Source organism: Phodopus roborovskii, unplaced genomic scaffold, assembly GCF_943737965.1.
Source record: "Phodopus roborovskii unplaced genomic scaffold, PHOROB, whole genome shotgun sequence".
NCBI classification, from domain to species: Eukaryota; Metazoa; Chordata; class Mammalia; order Rodentia; family Cricetidae; genus Phodopus; species Phodopus roborovskii.
This window is the reverse complement of record NW_026126567.1, coordinates 20,250,205-20,277,956: the sequence shown is the minus strand read 5'-3', so window position 1 is coordinate 20,277,956 and position 27,752 is coordinate 20,250,205. Positions and strand designations below refer to the sequence as shown.

Genomic DNA, 27,752 nt, shown 5'->3' with positions numbered 1-27,752 from the left:
CAGACGGTATATCCGGGATCAAAGAAAGGATAAATTTAGACCTGAATACATGTATTCAAATCTAAAAACAACTACAACATTTGCATTCACAAAATTCTGATGAATGGGCTGGAACAGACCCACATGGAAGTCAAGTGGGGGTAACCCACACCTGAAATCCCAGAACATGGGAGCAGAAGAATGGGAACCCCAGGAGCAAGAGGGCTAACCCAACCAGTCAAAGAGCCAAGTCCCCGGTTCACCTAGAGACCCCTCAGACATGAAGACCAGTCTAGAAAGATGCCCACACTCAAGTGACATGCACATATATGAGCATAGATACACATGTAATGCACATAAAAATGATTTTAAAAAATCAACATGAAAATTAAAACAGGTCACCATGTGGGAGTGATGCATGCCTTTAATCTGCACTCAGGAGGCAGAAGTAGGCAGAGTTCTATGAGTTCAAGACCACCCTGGTCTATAGAGAGCTCCAAGACAGCCAAAACTACAGGGAAACCCCGTCTTTAAAAAAAAAAAAAAAAAAAAAAAAAAAAAAAAAACCACAAAGTATGTTGCATAATGATTTTAAATGTTTGTAGACAACTTCTCGGATATTAAGCTGTGTTGGTACATACTATTCACCATGGCTTCACAGCAGACTCTACTCTGAATCACCTCTGCCATCTCATTCAGAGAGCAAAGAGAAAACAAGGACAAGTCACCATGAAGCATGAAGTCCCAGTATCATGATCATCACCCAGGCCTCTTCCTTGCCGGAGGATAGGAGGGTTAATCCTGCTGTGCTTTGGCTCAGACATATTTTGAAGGATGCTTTAAAGCTGGCAGCCACCTAAGTTTACTTTTTCACAAAATGCAAGAATCCAGCTCTTGAGGACAACCAATTTTTACCTCCCGAATGAGAATATGCACATTGATACCTAGAGAGACTACCTGGAAGGAAGGAAATGAGTATTTTACAAAAGGTAATGCATGTCCAATGTTAGGACTGCTAGCTCCAAGCACAGCCACCAAGGAAACCACTGGTAGTAACACCACAGTCTCAGAACCTCTCTGAACATGAATCAGATCCAACTCAATTCAATTACTTGAGTTACATTTTCCAAAAGCCACAATGTGGGGCATTTAGAGCCTTGGGACACATTACAAAGTGAGTTCCAAAGGCATTTTTGCCACCTACTAACTCCCAAGCTTTCCTAGATTCTTCAGAAAAAAAATACTGACTGAACCTTGCTATTATGTGAAAATAACAACATTGTCACAACTATAAACATGTCAGAGCAAAATATGAGAACAATGACATCTATAATAATATTGGCTTAAAGAGCTCTTATCTACAATTCCTTTCATGACATTCTTTCTCCACCTGTTACATTATAAAAAAGAATGAAGGTTCTTTTTTCTCCATAGGTTATTTTACTCCACCAATACAAATTTTGTTTCAGCCATGATACAGGCTACCAGGAAATTATCTTCAAACACCAAAATGTTTTTGCTTCATTCCAGTAACCATCTCACTATCAGAGCATTCTACTGTAAACAATCTATACTTTTTTTTTATTATATTAGTAGGTTAGTTGTATAAAACAATGAGATTCAATGTGAGATTTTCACACATGTATGTATCATACTTTGGTTATAGTCACACCTTTTATTTGACTCTTAATTTCTCTTTTAAAAGAACATCAGTTAGTTTCTATCCTGGAAAAAGTTGTCAACATAGAAATGTAAGGATAAATTTTAACATTACAGTCCTGTTCTCAAATTAAGCTGCATTTTACAGAAATTTTCTCATAAATGGGAATACATTATCATTCTTGTCATTTATGTAAAACATTCAATTCAATATGCAGAATAAGTAACTAACAGCTTGTCTCTGGCTGAGGTCAAATGGGAAACAGAGAGCTAGCACTTAACTGTTTGTGTGTTTTTATGTTACCTTTCCTGCCCATTGCTTTGATCTGTCTACAAGCCCCAGTGGCCATCACAGAACTACAACTATCATTACGAAGGTTAAACTTAAGGCAATAGTAAAGGGTCCCAAAGGGCTATTTTCCCACCTGTTTCAGAGCAGACGCGAGTGCTTAAAGTCTCTAGAGAGAGGTCTTGTTACAGTCAGTCATGGTGAAAGTTCAGTCCACTGAGGTAAAGGCTGCCTTGCTATCTGTAAAAGAGCTCACTAAAAGTACTCACACAGAGGACATTAGAGGTTCATCTAATAAAAGACTGCATTATAAATAAAAACTAAACTGATTTATTAAACTTCTTTATGTTGTGAACATAAGGACAAATACCTAAAATGTAGTTTGCAGTGAATTTGAAAGAAAGACATGGAGTATATGAGAGGATTGTGAGGGAAGAAAGGAAAAGGGGAAGTGATATAATTATATTATAATCTCAAAAAATGATGAAAAATTCTAAAATTAAGTAGTATGTTGAACCAAAAAATTCAAAAGTAATAATACCAATTAATCTACTATTCCAGTATCTTAGTCCCCAGGTGTACTTAGCAGGACTACAGTTTCTTGACAAATGAATGTACATTCAGAATTCGTGTTTATCATTTTGGGCCTCCCCAGCTCTTGGACTCTTGGTCCTTCATCCTCTTAAAGGTATGTGTTAAGTATTAAGTCACTTGAAGATGCAGGCCAACATTCCCCAGCCAAAGGTCCCGAATCTCATTGTTAAGTGGTTCAAACTATTGTGCTGTGTAAAAATACTGCAAGACTAAACGGTTGTTAAAAACCATTCATTGGTTCATTAGAGAAGTTTCTGTTAAGTATTAACTACACTCTCATGAACATTTTTCTAACCCCTAAAGAGCACACAAGGAAGAAAAAAGGTAGACAGGAGACAGGATGGAATGAAGAGGGGTACAATATCATCCTAGTCTTCATGAGTTTTGACTTGTGGTCTCAAGGGATAGACAGTAAACAAGTAATATTATGTATGCCTCTCTGGGGATTCTGACTAGAAATACACAGAGAATTTGTGCCAGTAACCCTGAAACAACCTTGGACTCTTTAGTTCAGAGGAAGTTCTCTGGACTAAGTACCATTCAAGATAGGAATCATAGACAATAAAGTGTCAACTATGCAACAAGTAGAACAAGACAGAGCATTACAGGTGCAGTGCACCGCATGTGCAAACAAGACAGAGCATTACAGGACAGGTGCAGTGCATCGCATGTGCAAAAGCCAAGCAAGGACTGGCAGAGGCTAATGCAGGAAAAATCTAGTAGCTGAAGAGGAAACAGGAGACACATCTCACAAGACCTTGAAAACTAGGTGAGAACTTTTATTTTCAATCAAGTAACAGTTCAGTGTTATGCTAGAACAACTCTCCTATGTGCCAATATATACACAAAGTACTGATAGTCAGAATCAAGATTCAGGACTGAGCAACAAGCACAAAAAGATAAATATATCAAAATATTATCTTACTATGTGAGGATGCAGAGGCGTGAAGTAGAGAGATATTAATTGGCTTGGATTAAAGCTCTCACAGTAAGATCAAGAGAGGAAAGAATGGACGATGGAGAGGTGAAACCAACAGCACTTAGTCACTGGCTACAGGAGTAAGGAGAGGAGTGCGAAGGGCAAGAGGAGTCAGAAACGGCTCTTAGACTTCTTTCTTAAGTAACCAGGCATTAGTCTCAAATTTGCTGAGACAGAATGTTAAATGAGGAACAGCTTAAAGAAAGAGAAGGAAGAGATGTTGAGTTGAGCTTGAAGTAGATGCACATGATACTTTAAAAGGTAGATGGGTTAATAATCGATATGTCAGTACGGAAGTGAATTATCAGCAAAAGATGTAACTTCAGGAAACATTAGAATGTTACCAAGTAGATGGGATGACCCAGAAAGGAAATTAAAGTAAGAGGTGTGAGATAAAGCACCAAGAACCAGCAGGATGGCTCAGAAGATAAAGGTGCCTACTCTCAAACCTAATGGGCTAAGCTGAGTACCTCAGATCCATATGGTGGAGGAAGAAACTTTACTGTCATAGGTTTTTCTCTGACCTCTACATGTGTACATGTGTGTGAGCCCACACACATACACAAGTAAATTTTTAAAAATCCAAATAAAGGCACCAAGCAACTAAGTTCCACATTAAAACAGCAGGTGAAGAACTCGAAGCCAGAATATAAAGTGATTATAAAGGAATATGATTAACTCTTCATTACATTCATCCATTCTGAATTTGAAGAACTTTTGTTCTTTTGTTCAAAACAATTTTTCTGAAAATAGTTCTGTTGACCTGAATTCACTCACTGCACAGGATCGGGTCTTGTTTTGAAAACTATCTAGAAACAAACACTTTAGTTTTTGCAGTCCCCTTCTTCCCTCAGATTAAACTAAGCAGTCAAAAATATTTGTTCAACTGAAACAGACCTTTTGAAAATAAGATCCTGGAAGCCTACTATCCAATCTTATTAATTTTAAAATTATAATTTCTCTGTCCCTTAGAAAAGACCAGAAATAGGAATTAATAGATTCCAGCTAATTATGAATGAGATTACTTATGCCCTAACTTTGAAAACACAGAAGGAAAGTATTCTATTAAATCTGTTACCCATGGAATTTCACACAAGTTTCACATTTTCTTACCAAGTTCTACCCCACTGATTCTGCTATTGAATCATTCTTATCTTAAAAGAACCTCCCTTGAATTCAAATTTTCTATTCAAATTCATAGGAAATTTCTGGAAGTTGTACATAGCCACTGCAGTCTCTTCCTCACTTCACATTCTTTTCTGGGTTCAATGACCAAATTTCTGTTTTTAACATTCTATTGAGATCACTCTTAGCAATGACGTCTATATTGCCAAACTCAACAGACAATTCTTTCTTCTGTGCTGAATATGACCTATGTGTAGTATTAGATGCTAATGCTATATTCTCCTTCACAAGAAGCAACTTTTACTCTTCATTCTTTGCAAACACCCTTGGAACTTCCTCCTCCCTAATGACCAGTGTTTTCCTTAGTGTCTTTAGTTAGCTTAATAAATGTCTTAAACATCCTGCTATGACTACTTTGTATATTCATCCGCAGGCTTCCCCAAGGTAATAGGGGTCCCATAGCCACAATCATCCACATTTCCCTACCTTTGACCTCATCTTCTGAAGTTTCAAGTTCATTTATAATCATTGTCAATTTGGCCTCACAAGAATTCCTGAATGACCTTATCCAAACCGAGTTCCCACCAGGTTTTCTAAGAGCTACCCTTGATATTCTTTGTGTCACACTATACCACATACATCTAAACTATCAGTAGATTTTACCAGTTCTACCTTCAAAATTTAAGTTCACCAAAAAGTCCATGTCCACAGTGTCTTAACTTCTCTCTGCATATTGGTCCTTAAAACCTATCACACCAGAGAATGACCATATTTTTGAAAACACAAGTAGTCTGCTTAATCTCTATAGCAACATTCAGTTGTATGTCACAGACGCTAAACTCTCCTATTTAATAAGACAAACACGAGATGTGTTGCTTTGTCTATTTTGGTTTAATTATTTGTTTTCCACAGTGGTTTATGGAAAAGGTAGAATGAGCATCCTGAAAATAGCTTTGACTTTGAATGACTCTATTCATTCCAAAACACCCAAATCACACTTGACAAGATCTGAGAACAGACATCATCTGACTTTAGCAAACTCTTTCTTCCCTTCATGGAATTTCTGCAACTAAGATCATGGACACCAAATGCTCCTTATATAGAGGTCCCATGCCTCACTGCATTCAGCAGCTTCCTACAAAATCTCTCAATTGACTTATAAGTTGATGCTGAAGCTTTTAAGTGGCCCCAGAATTTATATGAGACAAGATAATGTAAAAATAAGAGTAAAAGACTAATTTAAGCCTTTATCACAAACACAATTCCCAAGCCACATTTTTTTCCTTAAGGACTAAAACATTAACGCACAAACTAAATGTCAGACTTTCAATTGTGTCAAATAACTCACATGCGTTTTACATGTACATGTGTCTATGATACAGAAATGGAAAATGTAGCACTGCCATTGAGTCTATAAAAAAACTGAGGTACACTCTTTTCTGAAAGACATAACTAAAATTTGTTAAGTCTGCTTTATTAAGACAAGTAAGTTGTATGCATACTTTAAAGTGGATACACAAATAGAAAACTCAGAATTTGAAAATACTAATGAGAAAAATAACTTTAAGAAATGGACAAAGTAAAATGCCTACACGGAAATATATTGGGGGGGGGAAGGAAACGATACAAACAAATGAAAAGGGTTGCTGTATCAGTAGGGAGGGGAGATCATACTAAAGTTTAATTTTCCAGTTCAGGCACTGTGTAATTAGGTAAGCACAGTAAGAAGTACTCTACATATAACCTCCAAACTACCCTTGAAAGACTCACAGAGTTCCATGTCATACCTCAACTGCTCCCCCTCAATTGGATCATGTAATATATATACACAACTAGTACACATGTATCTCAGAGAGCAAAAACCAGTATGTTCTCTATACCATTCTATTTTTACTGTCTTGTTGTGCAAAAAAAAAAATATAGCGTATCCAAAAATGTCAAGAATAATATGATATTATTAAACTATGTTGACATGCACAAGATTCATTCATTCAATTCATTCTCCAGAATTCCCAATGTTAAAAGAGACCACACAGAATTAAAACAGAAACAGCACACTGGTCACAGGACATTGAGACCATGTCAGTAGTAACCAGGAAGCTGCCGCCCAGCTGGCTACTCTCATAGCACTGGAGACTGTTATGCACACTGACAGAAGCAGGGCTGGCTCTTCAGCAGGCTTAGCCAGCTGTGAACCTTGTGAGCTACAATAATGACCAGCATGGCCAGGTGTGCCTATGGATGCACTGAAGGATGGGGGCAACCAAGCACTTTCTAGTTAGATTGAAAGCCCACTCCACAGAAGAAAACACACGCTTGATGCAGCAATTCTAGTCAAGAATCTATGGCTGGGAATTTATAGCCCCTAAAAATGACATAACAACCTGCTTTCAGAACTCATCAGAGGAGCTTCTTTGTGCAGTGGATTGTGGGTAACACAGAAACTCACAGCTGGTAAAAGTGCAGAGAATACACATCTGTCGAGTGCTCAGCCACAGTGAAACATACACGCCACACTCCCTCCCCTCAAGGCTGAGGGACCATCTTGGAAGAGGAAGCAGAAAGACTAAGAGACAGGTCATGGAGACAGAGCAAAGCTTGTCTCTGGACACGACAGGGCTGTAGCAGTGAGACACTGAGCTTCAGTGAAGATTCAACAATGAACACTACACTGAGGAGCAGGGCAGAGCTATTGACACCGTTAGCTTCTGCAGTGGGGAGGTCAGCTTTCCTTAAGGTAGGGGGATCACGCTCCAGGGCGGGGCCCCATACCCATGAGCACTCGGGCAAAGCAAATTATAGTAAGTGGGGTTTGGCTTTAGTTTTTGCTCTTAATTAAAGAATATGTGGTTGGAATTAAAATTATGAATATTATTCACATTATTCAGCTCTTCAGACTATTTACCTTGAAAATTTCAAGTCTAGTAACTATTTTTTGTAAGTGCTTAAATATTCCCTCCCCAGTAACATACTTTAGGAATTGCACATAGCTGTAGGAGCTACACATGTCCTAAGCAGACAGAATGGGAATGTTCTGCTCTGAATCTAGGGTAGAGAAAGACAGCTTTGTGTACAGTTATGAGAAGAAGGGCAGAGACTGACGTCTAACTAGGTCCAGAAAATGCTGCACAAGCTGCCAAAGGAGGAATCCTACTCAGCTCTGGGGCTTCTGAACCAGGGCGATGAACTGTATGATGAGATATCCATCCCTAAAGGAACAGCAGCCATACTCGTGTGTTTGTGGTTATCAACAGCTGTGTAGCTGGACTTAAGGCCCATTCACAGGTTGGAAATAATGGCTCCCACTGGAAGTCTGGCCAACTCCCTGGAGCTAGTGAGGTCATGCATCTTAGAACCTACTCCACCACTTTACTAGAGCAGCATAACTCCTAAGTTCCTTCTATACGTATGCTTACCCCCAGAGAAGTGGAGTCCTACCCACCACCACCACCAAAGAAGCTTTCTTTCCATCAAATGGAGACTGTCACAGAAAACCATTAATTATCACAATGCAGAGATCAACTCCAGCAGATACACCTGCAACATAATTCACACACCTGAGGCTCAGGGAACGTTGGGAGAGGAGATAGAAAGATTGTAAGAGTTGGATATCCGGAAAGTCTGCTGTCAGATTGTGTCTCTTAGAAATGACAAGAAAGCTTCACACATGATACCACAACAAAGTGGCTGCCTAAACAAGACCTAACAATGACACCACCGATAGGCATGCTAATGATAGGGGTAAATCTCGGGGGTGGGGGGGAGCCCACCAAGAAACTATAGGCAATTAATGACTGCTAAGAGGGGGAGAATTTGTCTTTCCCAGAGATGAGCCCCCTAATTAGTCATCCAATACAGAGCGGCCAGCCCTGAAATCATATACTTAGAAACAATTACAGATGGACTCAGCGAGTTAGTTGATTTGTATGTTTGTGTGTGTGTGTGTGTGTGTGTGTGTGTGTGTGTGTGTCAATACCAATTAAAGTCCAGAAAAAGTCATAAATTTGAGAGAGAGTGAGAGGGACTGGAGAAAGTGAGATGGAGGGGTTAAAAGGGAGTAAAGGAAGGGGACAATGGTATAGTTACACTTTATTCAATTTTAGAAAGCAAACAGTAGAGACTATGAAGTAATTTGGAATGTGAATGAAGAATGACTTCTCAATCATGGTCAAAGAAACAAAATATTAAAAAGAAAATGAATTTGACCATATCAAAATAAAAATGCAGACAACAAAGAAACAATAGGCAGAAATAATGGGAAACTCTTTTTTTTTTTTTTTCAATTAGGCAAATTCATAGCAACAGTAGTTCAAATAGCTACAGTGTGTAAGGAAAGATGCTTAGATTTAATATAATCAAGAAAGAGAACAAATTGCTGGCATGGGGAGACCATTCAGGGATAAAGTATTTGTTGATCCAGCTTGAAGGCCTGAGCGAAAGTTTAGGTCCCCAGCGCCTACATAAAATGACAGGTGTTTACAGTGTCTGCCTGAAGCCCCAACACTGAGGTAGAGAATGGGACACCAGCTGATACCTAGAGCTCATTAGCCAGCCAATCCAGCCAATTGGTGAACATTTAGTTAGGTGAAAGCCCCTGCCTCAAAAAAATAATACAGTAGTATAAAAGATGACTCCGGATTAAGAATGTTTGCTGCTGTTCCAGAGGACAAGAATTTAGTACCCAGTCCCCAGACTGGGTGGCTCACAACCACCTGGTCTAAATCACTCTTCTGGCATCCATGGGCACTTGCAAGAATATGTTCATACAAACACACACATAAATAATAAAATAAATCTTAAAAATAAAAGAAGCAGAAGCAACTGAGAAATACGCTGTGACATCAACCTGTGGCCTCCACATAGGCAAGCACTGTTTAGTGCACCACACCCACCGAAATACACGAATAAATGACTAAAACCCAAACATCGCCTCATACCTACCATACCACCAAAGAGTCTCCGTATGAAATATTAAGTAATGAATATAAAATGTAATAATAAAAACCATAAAGCTTCAGTACTCTTGGTAGGAGTAGGTAGGGTTGGAAGAATTTTTAAAAGAAGTAATAAAACAAAGTATACATACTCTGTGACATATTAATCACCACCTACATATGGAGATGACAGAGAAGTTTTGCATAGATCATAAGGAGACATGCCTATGCATATGAGTTCATTGATCCACTATAACCATGAGGTCTTTTAACACAGCCTTGACCTTCATTACTAAAGCAATAGTGAATAAAACAGAAACATACTAGGGTCTGCATTAGTTTGCTACTGTTGCTACAGTAAATAGCTACAAATATAGAGGTTAAATGACACAGTCTAATGGTTCAGAAAAAAAGTTTCAACTAAGTTGTTTTTGGAGATTTTAGCAATGAGTTCATATTTTGTTCACTAAAGATGCTGGCAAAACTGTCTGTGAATATAAGGCCAGCATTACCATTTGTTGGGCATAGACTGAAGACAATATCCAAGGTTATCAGGTCCACTGACTCAAAGCCCCTATCCTCCATCTTCAGAAATAAATATTGCCTGTTCTGCTTGGATTTCTCTTCTTCCTTCCACCTAATCTCTTTTGTTAAGACTTTTAAAGTCAGATTTACCACTTTGAAATCCACAAGAGATGACCACCCATGTAGATAACTAAGAATAATCAATGGCTGTGACTTTAATCACATCTGTAACATCTCTTGTGTAACATAAGTGACATACATAGTCACAAGATGCCAACATCAGGATATACAGACCACTGTGCCATCTACCACAGAATGATATGCGTATTTCTGGAGCAATAATCTAGCATCCTTACATGAAATCACAGACTAAGTCATGCCAAGGCTTCTTAAAACTTTTGCATTTTGCCAAAGAAATTTGTATACTACCTAGGTATACAGATACATAAGATAGATATACAAATCATTTATTAATAATAAAGTATATACTTTTAAAATATTCTCTGGAATGTATAACTTTAATATTTGTTATAGATGAAGGAAAAATTGAATACTAATGAAATGTTTTATCTATTTGTGTTTATATAAAGAGTTAAATCTTAACTGAACATTTGATACTCTGAGGCACAGACTATCCACAATGTTTTTCAGAGTTAATATCTTGATTGTATATCATCCATGCTTAGAATACTCCACTTCAACAGAAGTATGTTGCACAAAATGGTAGAAATATTTAGGGCCATTTCAGAAATGGTTATAAAGTTTGTCCTAATGGCAAACTAAAATTCATTTTAATGCTTTAAAAATAAAAGTCAAGTCAGTAACTCAAACAAATTTTTAAAAGCAAGCATTTTCACACAATAGAATCCAAAAAATAAATTCACTTGATCCTTATATGATGAGAACAAATGTTAGGAAAATGTTAGAAGTCTTTGTTTCTATATTAAGTCACTATGTTTCTATAAGAGCAGAAACTTTGGATGCAGCTCACAACATAGTACAGCCTTGAGTGTGAGCCAGGGCACTTCAGGCAGCATCTGTCAATGTAGAATAATGGGACAGCATATATGTACACATTGCACATGTTGTATATTCAGAACCCAAGGCTACGGTGTGGTTGCACAGTACAACATTTTGACTGCTGCCAAAAATACCTTGGTGTCATTATGCATGACATTTTGAATTAGATTTTAGCTACCACGTGTTTATAAACTTTTATTGTTATCTATTTCTTCACAAGCCTCCGTAAGGGACACATAACCCCACATCCAGCTGTGACCCACTGTCGAGAAGCTGAGGACATACTTATGGATATACTATTTGCCACACTACAGTTTCACTGGTAACTTTCAGTAAGTCTAACAACTACTGTGCAGGTTTCATCAGATATCACATGGGAACTCTAAAAAGATTAAGAAACCATATAGTGCACTGTCCACACAAGAATACTTTCTAATGTGCACACGGTGCTCGTGAAGCCAAAAGAGGCAGTGGGACCCTCGGTGCTGGAGTGGCAGCCATTACTGAGCTCCAAATGGAGCTGGAACCTGAACCCCAGCCTCATCCATAAAGCAGCAAGACTCATAGCTACGGAGTCACCTCTCCAACACCCAGGATGCCATCAGGAATGAGAATGGCAGTCCTCTTATCATTATTATATTATAGCACAACACTTTGAAGCCAGGCCAACCCAAAATAAGTACAGCTCTGAGAACATGGGAAATGAAAGATGGTCAATCAAATTCATGAAATCAATGCAAAAAATGTGACAAAGCCAAACAGAAAGGCATAAGAATCTCTGTGAGATTAGGTGTGCTGTCCAAAGTTTTTAAGGACATCACGACAAACTTTAATGCACATTAACATGTTCTAGGTGTGTTGTCCAATGTTTTTAAGGACATTGCTGAAAACTTTAATGCATATTAACATGTTCTAGGTATGTTGTCCAGTGTTTTTAAGGATATTACTATAAAAACAATAAGAGACCAACAATATATATATAAATTCAATTTTGGTAAATAAAGGATAATTGTAACACACAAGAAGTATGGAAAAGCCAAGCACAGTGACATATGACAGTGACCCCAGAACTCTTAAAGCAGAGGCAGGAGAACTGCAAATACAAGGCCAGCCTGGGTTAAACAATGAGACTTTGTCTCAAAAGCAATAAAAAATAATAAAAATAATAATAAACAAAAAGTATGCTAAAAAATAACTTGGAAATCCATTAGTTTTTACAGTGATACAATTTATTTCAATTCATTCTAGGCAACTGATAGTCAATAAGCGTCTATTATTCTTAAAACCTCAACGATGTATTAACACAAACATATGAAGGAAACTGTCCTTAAAGAGTTCAGTGTTCAGCGAAACTGTGTAACAGAAGCACTGGCAAGCACACTGAAAGCAAGATGTCCTTAAATACTTTAATAAAAGCACCTCCCTAGCTCCCTGCTGGCTAGGCCATCCCTGCAGAAGAGGAGCACACAGAGTCACAGGTAGAGCATGTCACCAACACACGAACTAACGGCAGCTGTGACAGCATCCTCAAGTCCTGCAGAAGATCTAGCCAATCAAAACCCCCAGCATGAACAGGAGAGGGACTTATGAAGGCCCACCCCTGGTTAAGGAGAGAGTCAGTTTCCCTCAGAAATATTCCCACGCTCCAGGAGATGGTTAAATCGCCATCATCGAGGCAGCACTAAGTGGACTCCATTTCTACCTTTTAAAGGACACAGGAAGTTGGGAGGGAACGTGGTGAGAGAATAAGAGAGGAAGCGAAGATTAAAACATGGGGGTAGATTTAATCAAAACATACTATAGGCATGTAAGGAACTCTCACATAATAAATAAATTAACTAAAAAGTACCCTTTATAAGGAAAAATATAATCCCTGCTGGACACAGGCAGATTTTTTTTAAGTAGGGACATTTGAACTGTGCATTAAATTAAAAAAACAGATTTAGACATCAAAGCACAGCCTCACTTCATCTAAGCCCTGCCTGGAGTGGCCTTTCCACAGAGGCAGCCTTGCAGGCCTCCTTCTTCACCCCCTTCAAGTGTTAAGTAAGGGCTTTTCCAGCTCTCTACGTAAAGTCCTTAACGTCACCCATGCCTTAGACTTCTATTTTCTTCCTCCTCTGTGATCTTAATTCCTCTCCACAGTTAGAAACTGTGAAGTGTGAAGCTCTGGATGTAGCACTCATAGTTAAGTAACGGGTGCCACCTAGAGTTCTGTGCACCGAGATGCACAGGCCCACAGATCCCAGTACACTAGGTATTTGTCTTCCCCAGCTAAAACAAGCAATCTCAGTGAGGACTCTGTCTGTCCAAAAGCCAAGGATTAAAACTTTAAGTATATACAGGTAACACCCGACAGATTCTGTATTTATATTTAGTCATCTATGTGCGCATACGTGTGTGTGTGTGTGTGTGTGTGTGTGTGTGTGTGTGTGTGTATGTGTGTAACAATAACTAAAGAGAAAGAGGCCATGGTTTCAAAAGGGAACAACTAAGGGAGTGCATGTGGGAGGGACAGGACGGAGGAAAAGAAGGGGGAGAAATGCACAAATTCTCTGAAAATCAGAAGTCTGGGAAGGAAATAAGATAAGCTGATGCCCAGACAAACCTAGCTACAGTATCTACAAAAATAAAGAGTTGGGTACAAGAGACATTGAACAAAATGACAAACAAATGTAATAGGAAAATCAACAGGAAAAAGATCAGAGTGAGATTTCATTATTTACACTTAAGGTGCAAAATAACCGACAGTGCCATCTGCTTGATTGGGGGTGACAGAAATCCAGGACTTTGGGAGGGACTGAACACTTCACACTAAAGGGGTAGATGCTGCAGTATTTGAGAAATTAAAAGCAATTATAAAACTTGCATTTGTAAATGCAAATCTGGTGCATGAAAGTCTCAGAACTGGAGGCATATATGTAGGCATTAGTACCAGTTTTGGATATGAAAAGGCAATGGTTTTGTTTTTCACAATCTTAGGTGTAAATGAAATCCATTTTCTAGTCTGAACTCTTAAATCGTCTTTACATTGAGTTTGGCTGGAACAGCTGAGTTGCAAAATCATTTTTCAGGGTGCACTTCTGCCATCTGGTGGCAAATACGATAAATACAGGTTTTTTGACAAAAACTACATGTCTACAAATATATTTACAGTGAAAGACTCTCCCGCCTTTCAATTCTATTTTAGTTGCCGTTTTTTCTTTTCACTTTTATCTGAATACAAAACATTCAAACTACAAGACTGGCAAAGTATTATTGGTGGAAATATAACGTTTCCTGCTCCTTAGGACCTTCCTAGTTCACTCACTATATCCTCCAATGTATATTTGAAGAAGTTAGTTAAATATCTATAAATTTACATATATTACCAACGCTTATGCTGCCAAGTTTTATTGCTTCCAATATCTAATAGCTGATATCTGAGCTACTTTGATAATTAGCTTCTTAAATAACTGGGCATTATATTTGTAGATTGAGTAATAGAACTGAACTGAATGTTATAAATATACCCTAGGATATAATTCAGTATTATAAATATGATATCTCAGGTCAAGAGAAGGAAAAATTAGCCACTCAGTAAAAAGAATGGCACTGAGCTAATTATATTTTAAGGGTTGAAAATTTCAGATAAGTCACTATTTTATAATTTCATGAAACCATTGTTTTTAGAAGAAATCTTCAGAATATGTTTTAATTTTGGTAAAGAGGATTTTTAATTACTTTAGTAAAGTACTTAACCAAAATCATCCAAAAAATATAAATAGCCAATAAGCATATGAAGAATGTTCAACATTAGAGAAATGCAAACAAGACTAATTTATGCCCACTGAGATAACTACACATGAAAAGAACTGAAAACATGTGTCCTTGCAGAAGGTGTTCATAGCAGCACCACTTACAATGGGGGGAAAGATGACTATAACAACCTAAGCAGCTGCAAAGCATTTCAGGCGATGGGTATCATTCAATGAATGACTACTTGACCATAAGAATGAATGAATTACTGGATTTGGCTATATAGTGAACAAACTCCAGAAAACAGTATGCTAAAGTATAGAGTTAGAAATGAAAAGCCACATATTTCATGATTCCATTTTTACAAAATATTCATAACAGGCAAAAACACAGAACATGAAACAAATTAATGGTAGCTGGAGCAGTGAGGAAAGGAGACAACAGGGAATAAGAGCTAATTAGCTTGGGGTTTATTTCTGAGGCTATCAAAATATTCTCAACTTGACAATAATAACGGCTGTCTATGAGCTCAAAGATATGTTAAAAATCATTGAGTTGTGTATTTTTTTTAAAGATTAATTTTATGGCAAGTAAATTATATTGCCATTTCCCAAGAAAAATCTCAAGAGCATGAAAGAAAAAACTAACCCATTATGACATGTATGTGTTAAGAAAGAATAGTATAAACAAAATCAAATGCTAGTAACAAACTGGTGATGGGGACAATTTGCAATCAAAGCCTCAAACATTGTCCCTCATCCACAAGAGTGGAGGTCATTCATCTGCCTCAACCTTCCTTCCCATAGAGTGTGGGCAGGGGCTGTGAATATGACATCACATCTTTGATTATTTAACAAAGGGAGGTAATCTTGCAGATGTGATTATTGGCACCAAAGATGGCTAAGGTAAACAAGAGAGATTATCCCAGGTAAATTAGTCAGGCATGTTAGCCGAAGAGATGTCAAGCAGCACAAACTATCTCCTGTGGGTGTTGAAATAAAACAAACTTAGAGGCTCTGTGGTGCCAGCACAGCTGGGGACAGAGTTTCTGTGATAGCTGACAGCCTGTCACATAACTGCAAGACAATGACCTACTGAGAGCATGGTGGAAGAGAACCTTGAGGGTCAGATGACATTACAGCCTTTATCAAAATCTGGAGTTTAGCCTGGTGAGATCCTAAGCAAAGGGACTGGTTAACCCACACCTTGACTTTGATCCATACAAACTGTGAGATAATAAATGTAAGTTGACTGGAGCCACTAAATTTGTGTCATTTGATACACAGAATAAAAATCAAAACATAATCTATCCTACAAAAGTTTCTTATTCACAATATAAGTAGAGATTATTTAAAACACTGTATTAAATATCAACAACTCAATAGAAAAAAAGATAAGAACAGTTCAAAAACTTTAAAATATTTTAAATGCATGCAGAAATGTCCAACTTTACTGAATCATGATAGAAAAATTATTAAGGTATATAATGCTATCTCATTTTGACAGGCAGGTTGGTAAAGATCAAAAGTTCTATTATATTTTCTTAGCTAAAGAAATGTTGGTACAAAAACAAAGAGTCTGGTACGTACTTTATACAGGGCAAATGTCAATGCCTATAAAAGTTTTCAACTATATTTATGTATTCTTTTAACCAAATGATTGCAATTATGGAAATTTTAGTTTATCTAAAAATTGACCCATGCAAAATTAAGTACAAGTTTTGTTTGAATGCATGTCCATGAACCATGAAGGCCGGAAGAGGGCATAGTATCCCCTGGAACTGGAGTAAGTTACCATGTGGTTGCTGGGTCCAAACTTCTGGAAGAACAGCAAATGCTCTTAACTGCTGAGCAATCTCTTTAGTCCCCATCATAATAGTTTTATGAAAGTCATGTCAACAGCAATACCATGAAGTCATTTTGAAAGATATAACTTTTAATTCTCACTGAGGAAATATCTTAATATTGTTTAGGCCTACACACAAAAGTATTTGTTTTTATTTATTTTTGTTCTTATGTTTTGTATATTACTTCAATTTTTAGCTAACCTATGAAGAAAATGAACAAACTTTTTACAATGTCAAAATTGACGTAAGCATAACACTGGGAAAGTAAGACTTATAAAATTTTAAGGTGTAAGTAAATTAAGAAGTTGTACTCTTCCCTGTCTGAAATATAAACACCCTTTTTAGGTGGGACAGTTTTATAACCATAAAACTGGCAAGATCAGTTATGACATATAATTTTCAAACCCCAGTGCATATAGCCCATCCTATAATACTTCTATATATGTCCACTAAGAAATTCAGACATTTTTCTATTTTCAAACAGCAAAGTTTATGTGCATGCTGTATCTCAATGCTAATAACATGTCCACATGGGGTTATGTATTGTCCCAGAACAACTGTATCTTCTCAGCTAAGACTCTTAAGAACTACTTATGGAGTTCAATACCAACTTCTGTACATGATGCTAGGAATCCAGCGACAACCAAAACACGCATGATTTCTACAACATTAGACTTGTCTATTTTGTTAGTCTTCCCTTGCTTTATAGAAGAAAATCTCAGTGTTTTGGTATAGAAAAGCATTCCTCTGACAGTGGAACTAGGATGTATCCCTGGTGCACGAAAGGACTTTGGGAGTACATTTCCCATGGAGGGATGCTCCCTTAGCCTACAGGCAGGAAGGAGGGCCTAGTCCCTACTCCAAATGACTTGACAGATTTTGATGATCCTTCCTGGTAGGCATCACCCTCCCTGTGGAATGGAGTAGGGAGTGGGAGGGGAGTTGGGAGGCATGGTGGGGGGGACTGGGATTGATATGTAAAATAAGAAAAATAATAAATATATACATATATGTGTATGTATGTATATATAAACTTGGGACTGAAATCAGTTTTAAAGACCAAGACAAAATAAGGGGTTAATTTTATATTTATATATGTGTGTGTGTGTGTGTGTGTGTATAATCCATTGTGTTGGTAAATTGATGTCCAGTAATGAAAATCGGGAGAAAAACTGCAAGCATTTAAATCCTTAAGAAAAGCCATGTTTCACAGAGTAAGGTATAAAATCTACCTTCTACATCTGTGTTACTTTACCTTTAGGGGCTTTCTTAACCTCTCGGCCACCTCATCCCAACTTCAGGGACTTTCTTAAAGAATTCGATTTTGTTATTGTTGTTTTAATTAAAGTCAATGGTGCTGTTTTTAAATGTATGGTCAGTGGCTATGAGCCTTCTAGTGGCCAGCAAGTGATGACAAAATTTTATGCAGGTTACCTAGTTATCAAGCATATGTTTTCAGTACCCAACTGATAAAACACTTATTTTAAGACATTTTCATTATTGGAAAAAATATATAAAAGCAGTGAATCTTCATATTCTACAATGACAAATCATTATGTAAAGAGCACAGGTTGCTTTCTACTGCCTGCACATACACACATGCACTTAGCCTATAACACCCGAAGTCTCCCAGGGACCGTGTTTCCACATCGGTGCTAAAGACTGAGTCAGGACTGAACTGTAAGTGGGGTAGCAATGTCAAACACACGCACTGCCACCAGACCCTTTCCTATTACTATCACACAGCACTTTACCCAACGGTGCTGCAACCCATCCTTAGAAAGAAAATGGTCAGTGTCATAAGAGTAGGGACAAGATAGATTGTTGCCAGTTATATTTTGGTTGAGAACTGTGTTCGCTACACATGTACCCTACTCGGGATAAAATCATGCCAGGAACTTTGAGTAGAGACCTTTCAAGTGTAATTCAGTTCATTTCAATTCAATCCTTACTAAAATAGATAAATATGGAACAAATACCAACCTATGCAGGATGCCAGAGTAACCGAAGAAAGCCCTGGAACAAGTTTCAATTATCTTCTTAGGTCAGTTAAGTGAATCACACATGCGTAGCATTTAAGATATTTAAATTAGGGGCTGTGGACATAGAGTGCCCATACACAAGCATGCTTACTTAGATCTCCAGTACAAAAGCCGGGCGTGGTCTGTAGCCACAGCATGAGAGGGCAGGGGCAGGTAGACACCAGAGCTCACAGGCCAGCCTAGGCCATCACTAAGGTCAAGGCTCAGTCTCAGAAAGCATGGCAGAGGGCAACTGAGGCCGACACCTGACTTCTGTTCTCAGCCTCCACGTGTAAGAAAGAGATTCAAGTTCATTGTTCTAAAAGAACACAATGTCTGCTACTTGGTGAAACTGATTTTTATAACTTATACATCTTTTTTTTTTTACTCTTTTTTTTTTTTTTTTTTTTACTCTTTGAAATTAGGAGATAGGACTCTACACATGCCTCTTAGAGATTATCATGATTAGGTTGAGGTTGGAAATGTGGGTGGCACCATTTCCCTAGGCTGGGCACAGAGATTCATAGCTCCCTGCGCCTTGACTGTGGGTGTGATGGGTTCAGTTGTCACAGCTCATGACCCTGCCACTGTGGTGGCTAAAGCCTCAAACTCTAAGCTGAAATAAACTCTTCCTCCCTGAGTTGCTTTTGTCAAGGATTCTTATCACATCAACAGGAAACTATACTAAGACAACTGTCTTTTTATTTCTTTAGATGATCTAGAAGGAAAAGGAAGAAATACCCAGGCATAAAGTTTATGAGACACATTTGCTTCCAAGTTGTTAAGATTCATTTTTCTCTTGAGGCAGTCATCAGTTACCTCTTATCATTCAATATATTTCTTAACCATACTTTGATTTCCTCTAAAAAGTATCTTACCTTGCCTAATATGTCTTAAATATTTTGGTGCCAAATAAAATTTCAAAGAAACCGGAAAGCTGAAATGTAGAAAACATTGAGGTAGAAAAAAACAGCACTAAAATCTCAGAGGTTATCTCTCCACATCAAGTATTTCTCAATTTGAACAGCAAGTCACACAGCAAACTTTCTTCCTGGCAGGTGTCTTAGTCAGTGTCCTATTGCTGTGAAGAGGCACCTCACCCACAGCAACTCTTATAAAAGAAAGCATTTCATTAGGGACTGCTTACAGTTTAAGAGGGTTAGTCCATTATCAGCATGGTGGGAAGCATGATGGCAAAAGGCAGACAGTGCTGGAGAAGTAGCTGAGAGTTCTACATCTTGATCCACAGGCAGCAGGAAGAGAGAGGAGACACTGGACCTCACAGCATGGCCTTTGAACCTCACCCCACCACTAGTGACACACCTCCTCCAACAAGGACACATCTCCTCCAACAAGGACACACCCACTCCAACAAGGCCATGCTTCCTATTCCTTCTCAAGTAGCGTCTGTCTCTGATGACCAAGCATTGAAATAGAGGAACTATGGAGATTATTCTATGATGGGAGATGTCATTCTGTATATGTTTCTCATACTGGTTAATAAATAAAGCACTGTTGGCCAATAGGAAAGGAGGATAGGAGGGACTAGGAGACAAGGAGGAAGAGGAAGTAGTAAGGAGGAGTCAGCATGGAGAGCCTGGAGAGAACAGAACTGTCATTCCTCCGCTCTCGGTAAGACCACGTGGGAATACATAGAAATGGGTTAATAATTAAGACAGAGCTAGCCGATAAGCAACTAGTAACTGGCCAACAGGATTATACCTAATACAGAGTCTCTGTGCATTATTTGGGGTTGGCGGCGTGGCGGCAGGACAATATCAGGCGGCAGGCGGAAAAACAGTACTCATTACAATTCTAATTCAAAATCACCACCGCAGGTATCAGACCACAGTGCTTAGTATAATAAAAGATACATCTTTGCATAAGGCAAGAAAAAGGTTACCCACATGACTCCTCCCCAGACTCCAAATAACACAGGATAGCTTGGAAAGACTAACCAAAATGTAGGAGTAAGAAATTAAGCCTTGATCTTAGGCTGGAAAATCTGCACCGCAACTGCTACAGTGAAGTTCAGTACCAGGCATAGCCTCCTAATCCACACCCTGAAGTTAGTACTTAATCACTGAGCCTTGGGAACCATATTAGCCAGGTAAGCACTGCTTCAGCACAGTGTGGAGCAAGATTCAATCTACTGAAATATCAAGTAGGAAGCACAAGGCATTTTTCTGGTACTCAGTACTAGGTTGGCAAGAACCTAACCTAGCCAAACCTTAGCTAAAGCCCCTATCACCAAGCCAGTACCCAAGAATGAAGTTCCTATAATACCTTCAATGACAGACAAAGATCCTAAGCCCTACCTAGTCCACCAGATTCTTTTCCAACCACCATTTCCTGTGGCTGGTTTGATCTTGGGCTAGGATGGGCCTTGGTCCAACCTCAGTGCTGCTGGTCTTAATGGGCTTTAGATTGGGGATATGATACAGCATTGTGGTACTGGTGCCCACTCCGCTCTTTACATGAGTTCAATTAGCAAAGCACAGGAAACCAATGCCTAGAGGAGGAAAATGGAATAGAGCATTAGCTCAGGACACAGGATGCTGAAGTATGTCCCTCCATAGCAGTTCTGTCCAGAGTCCGGCAGCATTCCACCCACAAGGTCAGCAACTGTAGACAGGATGTCTATGCCTACCTAGATCCAGAAGAGACTTGGAGGAACATCTTCCTAAAGAAATCACCAACTGTTGACTTGAAAGAAAACTGGACTGGACTCACTCTCCAGCACTGGCATAGTAACAATGTCCATAAAAATGAATCCTGTGGTCACCAGGTCTGACATTAGTATATTCCACTTGACTCTGACAAATGAAAACATGCACTTTTCTAGAGACTTCTGAGAAATCCACCAAGTGCTGAAGGAGCAGAAGGGACAACATATCCAGAGAAAACAAACAATCTGCTTAGAATTCGTGCATAGACAGGCATAAGTGTTGTAAAAATTAGAGTAAGTGCCTAATTCTTCAAACATCAAGAACTTTTAGTTGACATCAACTAACAGTCAAAACAAGGCAAGACACACTAAAAATTTGAATGGAGTTCTAAATAGCTGTTTTAAAAAGCCAGAACACAAAAAACTAATTCAAAATTCTAACACAAAAAAATTCTAAAAAAAAAAAAAAAATGGAGACAATGTTTAAAAATCAAACAGAAATTTTCAGTTGAAAATTATACTAGAGAATTTTAAAGCATGCCCCTACCAAAAAAAAAAGACATTAATATGAACATAAACCTGAGCAAACAGAGAACAAGGCTAGAGACATGCTATTCAAGAATACAGATGGAAGAGGAAAGAGGAAAAAAACAAGAGAAATGGAGTGAGCTGTGGTGGTTTGAAAGAAAATGCCCCCTATAAGGACAGGCACTATTAGAAGATGTGGCCTTGTTAGAGTAGATATTTGGGTTTTGAAGTCTCACTTCCCGTTGCCTGCAGATAAAGATGTAGAGCTCTTCAGCTACCTCTCCACCACCATGTCTGCCTGCATGTGGCACTGTTTCCCACTATTCCAATAACGAACTAAACTTCTGAACTGTAAGCCAACCCCAATTAAATGTTTTCCTTTATAAGAATAGCTGAGGTCATGGTATGTCTTCACAGCAATAGAATCCTAACTAAAGCATGAACATGCAGTAATTTTGAACAGCATTGAAGGGGTAGATATCTGTGATATTATGGTTAAAAAGAGACTTGTTATTGTCAAAGGGAAGAAAGTTCATTTGAAAAGAAAACAAATCAGAAAACTTAAACCTAACACACACACACACACACACACACACACACACACACACACACACACACACAAAATATACAGGGACAGGAAAATCAAAGGTCAACTAACTGGAATCAACTCAAATACACCTATCCCAAGATATATCATAACCATGCAAGACAGAGAAATAAACAATTCATTAATACATCACCTGACTGTAAACTTCTCATCAAGAAACTTACTGGATAGGAGAACTGTAAGATCTTATAGTATTGAATAAAAACACTGCCAATAAAAAAATACTTGATCCAGCAAAGCTATCATTTAGAAATAGAAAAATAAAGACATTCCCAGATTTAAGGGGGAAAGGCGCTGCAAGAAATGCTAAAGGCAGTTCTTCAACTTGAAATTATCCTTAATGAGTAAAGAGAAAAACAACAGAAAATATAAATGCAACTGGTAAAAAAAAAAAAGAAAGAAAAGAAAAGAAACAAAATGAAATTACCCTAATATGTAAGCATGATGCATCACCCATTCAATTTTTGATGGGCCATTAAAAAAAAAAAATCAAAATTGTGAAAAAATAGAATACAGATATAGGATGTTTCATTAACATATTTCTCTTTAGTCCTCTTCTAGTCTTTATTATCATAACATACTGTATTGTTTCAAAATAGATTGCTATAATCAGAAGATCATTTTTGTAAACTTTATGACAACAAAAAAGCAAGATTGTACAACTGACAAGTAAAATAATTCTCAAGCTCTCAAGCTCTCTTCCAGACAAAATACTTAACCACAAAGGGAAAGCATAAAAGAGAAGCACATGCTGTTTGCATACATGTATCCACCAAACTGAAATCCATTAATATGTACAATTAACAGATAATAATGAAAGAGTGCTATTGTACATCATGATAGCTACAATTAGTACAAAGATACTGTACATCTGAAAATTGCTGAGTAGCCTTCAAATCTTCTCACTGGGAAAATAAGTGATATAACTTATCTACTAAATAGCCAAATACCATGTTGTATACTAAAAATACAACATACTATCTTGACTATCAATTTAAACAAGTAAATAAACAACAAAATAGAAAAGGTAGAGAGAGAGAATGAGAGGTTAAAAAAAAGTTAAAGTGCTAGGAACCAAATTACAAAGTAGTTATAAGACCTTACCTAATCAATAATTATTTGAAAATTAAATTAAGTAAATTTCTCAATTAAAAACTAAAGACTAAAAAAAATCCAACTCTATGTTTCTTATAGTATTTCTACTATTCAGAAATGGCAGGCATTTTTCTATGACATGTATTTGTGGGGAAATTAGTCTAAATTTTACTTCTTACATGATCCTAAAATTGAAATAGAAACTTCAAATGACCATAACAGCTTTAAAAACAACACAGTTAGAAGTCTAACTCTATAAGGTTTGAAGACATATTAAGTGTTTAGCAATCATAACGATGTAGCTTGTCAGGCCCAAAGGCAGATTGGTAAAGGAAAAGAGAAATGACATGGAGGCCTATTCAAAGCTGACAACTAATTCTAGACAGAAAACAAAGATAGTCTGTTAAGGAAGAGTCACCTTTGTAAAAAAAAAAAAAAATAATAATAATAATAATAATAATAATAATAATAATAATAATGGTGGTGTAACAATTAAATTTTCATGCATTCAAAGAAATATACATAGGAAGTTTTTCTTTTTTATTCATAAAATTTTTAACCAAACCAAAAATGGATCATGTGTATAACTGTAAAATGTGAAAGCATAAAATTTCTAGAAGTTTAGAGAAAGAATTTGCAGATAGCTCCATGGAAGAGCAGTTGATTGCATGCATGAGGCACTGTATTCAATTCCCATTACCACAAAAGGAAATACTCAAGAATAGATCTTGCCTTTGATTCGGGCTACAGATATAAAGAAAATACTCAAGAACAGGTCTCACCTTTGATGCAGGCTACAGATATAAAGCCTCTATGGGTGGGCAACGACTTCTCAGAATCAATGATTTCCTTAGGAAGTACTAACCAAAAGCAAATCAACCATCATCAAAATAAGGATTTTGTTCATCCTAAGGCAGGTGAGATGGGTACTGTAGCAAATGACAGCACCGGAGGCTATGATGGAAGAATAAGGTAGCCGGGCCAGCCTGAGCAGCATGATGAACCATGTATATCATCAAATTATATTTCAAGAAATTTAGAAAGAAAACACTTATAATACATAAGCTGAAAAAGACATATAAAGCACTTTTACAATTTAGTGTAAAAGTATAAAAAAAAGAAATAAAAGCAGAATGTTCACCAAAAAATAATAATAATAATAATAATAAAGCCTATTAAACACAGGGAGAAATAGCCTCTGCCTTTACTCAAGAAAGACCATGGTGGAAAACCAATACCCCAGTAGGAAGGCTGCAATTTGCAGCAACAGCATCAAAACCCGTTTTATTAAAATCCATTTCTTTATTCTTGGAAATCTGTCTTATAATCTTACCCATATCAAACATAAAATGCTTTAAATATGTCATAGCTCAAATCCTAAACATTACATATAGTGCTTATGGGAGGGAGGGAAGAGGAAATCAAGGACTATAAAATGTAGGCAACTCACTGTTGCTTAAAAATTTCATATATATTTATTTCTGCTTGGAATGAATATTATGAACACTGCATTTGGGTGAGCAAGATGGCTCAGCAGGCACATGCCACACAGGCCTAATGAACCAGGTTCAACATCCAGAACCCACAACAAGGCAGATGGCAAGAACTCCACTATGTTGTCCTCCTCTGAGTTTCACCTGTGTACCATGACACACCATGCACACTCCTACACAAACAGACATGTGTACCATGACACACATCTGCACAAACAGACATGTACCATGGCATACACCTACACAAACATGTGTACCATAACACACACTTATACAAACAAACGTGTACCATGACACAATCCTACACAAACATGTGTACCATGCCACATCATGCACACTCCTACACAAACAAACAAACAACAATTTTACCTAAAATTACACTAAATGTTTACCTGTCTGAAGGTATGTCACCGGCAATCTGATGCTTCACACCGGACCCATTCTTAATAGAATCCTGTCTCGTGAGCCCATGAGACCGAGATTTCTCCACTGAAGGGACCGGTAAGTCACCTGAGGGTCCTTGGAATTGAGTCTGCTCGTGCAGTTTTGCTTTCTTCTCCTGCGGAGCCTCCTCGTTCCGAAGCCCTCGGGGAGCCTTGGGACCCGGCTGCTGTGGTGTATTAGATCCACTATTGTAAAACCAGGCTCCTGACTTAGTGAGGATTTCTTGTTGTTTTCGGCACAAATTACACACCCACATAACCTGCACACAATAACACAGGAAAAAGAAATAAGTCTCCCTCAGAATGAAAGAGAAACAAAAAAATTACTTGATTATACTTTTGAAGTTAAAATGAAATCAAGACTAAATGCTACTATAAATTAAATAATTCTTTAATTTTATAAGCATGATTATAATAAGATTACTTTGACAGAAAAACTCGTATCAAAATGATAGTTGTTTTTTCGCATTCTGAAATTATTTTTATTTATTTAGAAGTACAATGTAGTAAAAATAAAATGAATTTTAGAGTTAGTCAATTTTAAATAGTATCTTCAAAATAGGAAACCAAAATCTTCAGCAAGGAACTGAACCTCCATAACTATAGAACTCAGTTTCTTTTACAAAGAATAAAAATAAAATGATAGCATTTCTTATATTGTTTCTTAAAATAAAAATAATTCATAAAATGCAGGTTATAGACCAGATTTCCAGTATATTAACTGTTAATAGTAGGCAAAAGTGGGACTAAATAGAGAATTCTCAATGGAGGAATCTAAAATGGCTGAAAGACACTTAAGAAAGTGTTCAGCATCCTTAGCCATCAGAGAAATGCAAATCAAAACAATTCTGAGATACCATCTTGTTCCTGTCAGAATGGCTAAAATCAAAAACACCAATGACAGTTTATCCTGGAGAGGATGTGGAGAAAGGGGAACACTCCTCCACTGCTTGTGGGAGTGCAAACTTGTACAGCCACTTTGGAAATTAGTATGGCAGCTCCTCAGAAAAATGTTTAGTCTAAAACAAGACCCAGCAATTCCACTCTTAGGCATATACACAAAAGATGCACACTCATACAACAAGGACATCTGTTCAATTATGTTCACAGCAGCATTGTTTGTAATAGCCAGAACCTGAAGGCAACCTAGATGCCCCTCAACTGAAGAATGGATAAAGAAAATGTGGCATATTTACACAATGGAGTACTACTCAGCGGATAAAAACAATGGAATCTTGAAATTTGCAGGCAAATGGATGGAACTAGAAGGGGGAGCTCATGGGCCCCAGTCTGATTGCTAGGAAACCAGCATAGGACTGACCCAGACCCCTGAATGTGGGTGTTAGTTAGGAGGACTGGCAGTCTATGGGGCCTCTAGTTGTGGATCAGTATGTATCCCTAGTGTGTGAATGGACTTTGGGAGCCTATTCCCATAGAAGGATACTCTCTCAGCCTAGACACATGGAAGAGGGCCTAGGTCCTGCTCCAAATGATATGACAGATGTTGAAGACTGCCCATGAAAGGCCTCACCCTCCCTGGAGAGCAGAAAGGGGATGGGATGGGGATGGTGAGGGGAACAGGAGAGGTAGAGCAAACTGGGATTGACATGTAAAACAAGATTGTTTCTAATTTAAATTAAAAATCATTACAAAAAAAGAAAGGAAGGAAGGTATATTTGTGAAATGTAAGGTAATCACATATTTCAAATGAGCACAGATCATATGCTTACACTGACTCTCACACAGACTCCATGTTTGCGGATATTTTTCATATTAAAACAACTTACAATAAACAATACAGATAATCACAGAAAGCCTTTCTGCGTAGGAATCAACAACAAGGCAGAAATAACCTTGTGAGATAGGCAATTGCCTATCACTGCCTCCAACCTGGTGTCTTTCACTGAAATAAGGAAGTTTTTTATAAAATATCATTTAAATATTTCACTTTATGTTCCATTAAGCCTGTCATATTATTTGTATAGTTTGTACCACACAACATTACAACTATTTATTATGATCAAGATTCTTGTTCTTTCATTGCATGGGACATATATTCCTTCATTCACTATTAAATTTACTATTATTGTTGGAAGCAAAGACTTTATCTTCTATTAGCATAGTAAGACCATATAAATCATAGACTACTAAGATCTAAATGCTTAGCTTGAAGTCACTTGTTACCCTGAAGGAAATGTAATAAGGTATT

The 27,752-nt window shown here is 37.6% G+C and overlaps 1 protein-coding gene across 1 annotated transcript in view; it reads right to left on the bottom strand.

The window, feature by feature from the left end:
• The window catches only part of Rims2 (regulating synaptic membrane exocytosis 2), a 380,476-nt gene that overhangs the window by 254,390 nt on the left and 98,334 nt on the right, over positions 1–27,752 (bottom strand). Inside the window, exon 5 of the mRNA XM_051202763.1 lies at positions 25,493–25,803. Coding sequence (XP_051058720.1) covers positions 25,493–25,803 — 311 coding nt within the window. The remainder of the gene's footprint in view (positions 1–25,492; positions 25,804–27,752) is intronic.